This window comes from Branchiostoma belcheri, unplaced genomic scaffold (genome assembly GCF_001625305.1).
Source record: "Branchiostoma belcheri isolate BF01 breed outbred unplaced genomic scaffold, Haploidv18h27 scaffold32, whole genome shotgun sequence".
In the NCBI taxonomy this organism is placed as follows: Eukaryota; Metazoa; Chordata; class Leptocardii; order Amphioxiformes; family Branchiostomatidae; genus Branchiostoma; species Branchiostoma belcheri.
In genome coordinates, this window is record NW_017803932.1 from 625,314 (window position 1) to 629,074 (window position 3,761).

At 48.3% G+C, this 3,761-nt stretch overlaps 1 protein-coding gene across 1 annotated transcript in view; it reads left to right on the plus strand.

The window, feature by feature from the left end:
- Positions 1-1,608: 1,608 nt before the first annotated feature.
- The window catches only part of LOC109474780 (very long-chain acyl-CoA synthetase-like), a 6,180-nt gene continuing 4,027 nt past the window's right edge, over positions 1,609-3,761 (plus strand). Inside the window, exons 1-3 of the mRNA XM_019775141.1 lie at positions 1,609-1,746; positions 2,965-3,298; positions 3,600-3,753. Coding sequence (XP_019630700.1) covers positions 1,609-1,746; positions 2,965-3,298; positions 3,600-3,753 — 626 coding nt within the window. The remainder of the gene's footprint in view (positions 1,747-2,964; positions 3,299-3,599; positions 3,754-3,761) is intronic.

Consider the following 3,761-nt stretch of genomic DNA (forward strand, 5'->3'; position numbering starts at 1 on the left):
CACATGCGAAATTACACAGAAATGCGACGTACGGAAGAATGCGTTTTGGCTGCGAACATCTTCCAAAAAACTTGGCATCTCTTAACCATGGGCAAAAACATCTGGAACCACTTATAAAAACCACCCCGTATCTGCATGAACTTTTACCCCCCCCCCACTGCTATTCCAAACAACGCGTTTTTCTGGACCATTCCAATTCGCCTCGTAATTGTAGGGGTGCGTCTGCGATATTACATTGACCGCGAAAGCAGCAACGGCAAAAATACACATTCGTGCATCAACACGGGCATGCCCGCAGACGGCGTATAAAATTGCGTGCCGATTACACAAAGAGAACCCAGTGTTTTGACTGCGAACATGAAAAATCAGCCGATTACAACACTCCGTCCGGAGGTCCTGACCTCCTTCACGGAGTAACAAAGACAATTATCTAAACGGGAATTTTATTGTAGACAAATGAAAGTACATAAAAACTAAATAACCTGCTACATTGACCGAGATATTCGTTGCACGAGACACAAGGTCTATGTGCCCTGGTCAATAGATGGGAAGGTCGAGGTCTTTCCTGTTTTCCTTTTACGGGTCGATGAATTGCATTATCGAGCCAACAGAGGGCGATTTTACATCAACCTAAAATCCCCACGACTCCGTTCCTTTAAAAGAAGATTCTGTTTGCAAATGGACTCAGTATACGCCCTGATATTATAATGGATTGTACACTATACATTGATAAGCGCCTATTGCTGTTCACCTTTCTTTCCGCTTGTTCAATTGATTTCAATACGTTAGATGCTATAGATAAATGCAACTACATTCTCAGGGGAGATAACCAATACAGTGTTCAAATAGGAAAATACATTAAAGAATGTTTCCATCTTAGAGAACACGTGTTAGAGAATAGTTAACCTTTATTGTTACATCATACATATACTCTGTACGTAAGATGACGTTATCCACACATGTATTTAGCTTTGTTAGATCTTTAGTTAAGTTGTAGAAGACCATACAAAAGTCTCTGTACTTTTTTGTTGTGTCAATAAAGAATCTCTCATATGTTTCATAGGCTGAAGTCTACGTATTGCTTTACCATGATGCAGCCCTAGATGTTCCTCAGATTGCATGCAGCATAGGCCGGACCGGAATCAGGACGACTTACTTTGTTTCAAGGCGATAATCATGTGACTGTTGGCCTACATATGTGTTAGCTAGCGCCTGGGCTTTAGGGTCGTGAATATGCTTCCGATGAAACTTTACAAAAACACAGCCCCCTGAGTTAGACCCTGGCAATTTGCCCTGGAGCCTAGGAGCTGGCCGTGAAAACCGAGCCTGGCGTTCAGGCAATGTACAAGACAGTACAATCGCCACCTCTCTATCGCGTGCAGAAGAATTTTTTTGAAACATTTGCAACAAATTGAAACAAATGTTTTTCTTACTACTCTATAGACATAAATACTACAGTAAATACTGCATTGTGTGTCCTTGACGAAAGAGGTCAATGGCCTCAACTTGCCTACGACAAAGGTCAGGGGTCGGACGCCACAGTGAACTTCGCGGAAGTCGTATCCGAACAGAGAGCACTTGAATCGCTCTGTGCTCGTGTAAAACACCATGGTTAAGCCGGCAGAGGCTGCTCTGTATGCGGCTGTTGGTGGTATCTCCACCGCCGTGGCGGCTCTCAATGTCTTGTACCCCCAGATACGATCGGACCTGAAGTTTATTCGGACGTTCCGAGGCCCGATATCCCGCGTTATGCTTAGGTCACAATTTAAGAAAGGGGCCCGCTCGGCGCGTGTTCGGCGTGTTTTTTGGCACTACCGAACGGGACCTGGACGGAGACCGGCGGGCTTCCCGACGGCTGCCGGCCTATTTTTGGCCCCGCGCGGTCGCCGAATCGATTTTAACTCAGAGTTAAAATCACTTCGGGCCCCGTTCGGCGAAATACGCCGAAGCGACACCGTAACCTCACTGCCCGGAACCCGTTGGGCGGCCGAACAGGCACCTGCCTAAGATTATGACGTCACATGTGCTGATAAGTGCATAAGGTGGTAAGGAAAATGGGGTTATATGGGACATATGTAAACTCCTTGTTCAGATTACGTCGCACAGTTCATCACGCGTGTGTTACACCGTGTACTTGTGTGTCAGAATGCCGATGGGCAATGTAAAACAGCCGAGACGATAGCCCGGCATACAAAATGTACATGTACTTCAGAACAGTGACATTGTGTTGCATGTGGGCTACCCTTAAGGGAAACTCCAAGGATCGGTAGCTGTTCCCGGTCGCCAGGAAACGTAGGGTAATGGCGAGTTTTAGGCCTGCTGGCAAGGGCTGTCTGGCACTGGATAGAATTGAACAGAAGTGTTACATACAGACTGGACTGTAATATCTAAATTTGCTGTTATTATATAACATTATGGATACATTGAAATGTGTCAAGAAGTAGAGGGCATTCACCAAAAAAGCACTTGCTCCGGACTTTTCTCGATGGATGGGCCTACACGTTGTAGGGGGTCGTGAAACATCTATTTAAAGTCGCAATGATAGCAGGCAGTGCAGCGCTTATATATACATACCGGCTGACAAACACGACGGGATCCCGCCAGGGACGCGCCAGGATCCTCCCTGGACCCCGCCAGGGACCTGACAGCTGCCCGGCTGAACTGTAAAAGCCGGTCGGCACCCTACCGCAAGCCGCACGAGTCAAGACGGGAGACTGACCGGGCACCGGACGGGTCCCTGACAGAAACCGGCCGCCAAGGGGATCAAAAGTTTATGAATATTAATTAGAAGCCACCGGCCGGAGCACAACCAGGCCCCGACAGGGAGCCGTAAAGGAACATTTCATTGTGACCCTGGCCGTCGGCGCACGCTCGGCGTCATGACGCCGGCCGGCGTCTACACCGAGGACACGCCGAACGGGCGCCGTTTCAAATGTGACCTAAGCATTAGGCGGTACACTACAGCCCAGCCCCCCCGTCTCCCCAGTGGACCGTTTCCTCCACCAGGTTCAGCTCCAGCCAGACAAGCCCTTCGTCCTGTTCGAGGACCAGCTCTACACGTACAGGGACATGGACGTCATGTCCAACAAGGTGGCCAACTACTTCCGCGGGGAGTCCGGCTTCAATCCCGGCGACAACGTCGCCATGTTGGTTTACAACGAGCCAGCCTTCGTCTGGACCTACCTGGGCCTGGCGAAGTTGGGGGTAAAGATCGCGCTCCTGAACACCAACCATCGGAGCAAGTCCCTGTTGCACTGCGTCACGGAGGCAGATACGAAGGCTCTCATTGTGGGACAAGGTGAGATTTTTGTTTTGAAGGTACGACCTTGCTCACCCCCTCACAGGCTGCAAGTCAACAACATGTAGGTCATTCACCTTTGCTCGTAGGATCCCAGGATACAGTTGAATAGAAATTGAATACTTCTAGAGACTATTGAGAGAGGGGCTGTCTATAGTACATGAAGGGGGTCTTTTCCCAGTAGACTAAGGTTTCCATCAATTTTGCTTACACTTCATGCAAGTAAATTTGTCCCAAAAGAAAATCATCTTGTTATGTACACGTATCTTAATACTTGAATCGCTCATACTTTCCATATCAGGCGATGCTTTACTGGAGGCAACAATGGAAATCTTACCGGCACTGGAGGAGCTTGGTGTGAGGGTCTGGTTACAGGGAGACAAACCTGCTCCCCAAGGCTTTCTTTCATTGGATGACAAAATCAGTCAATCGTCCGACCAGCCAATCCCATTCAAGTTACGAG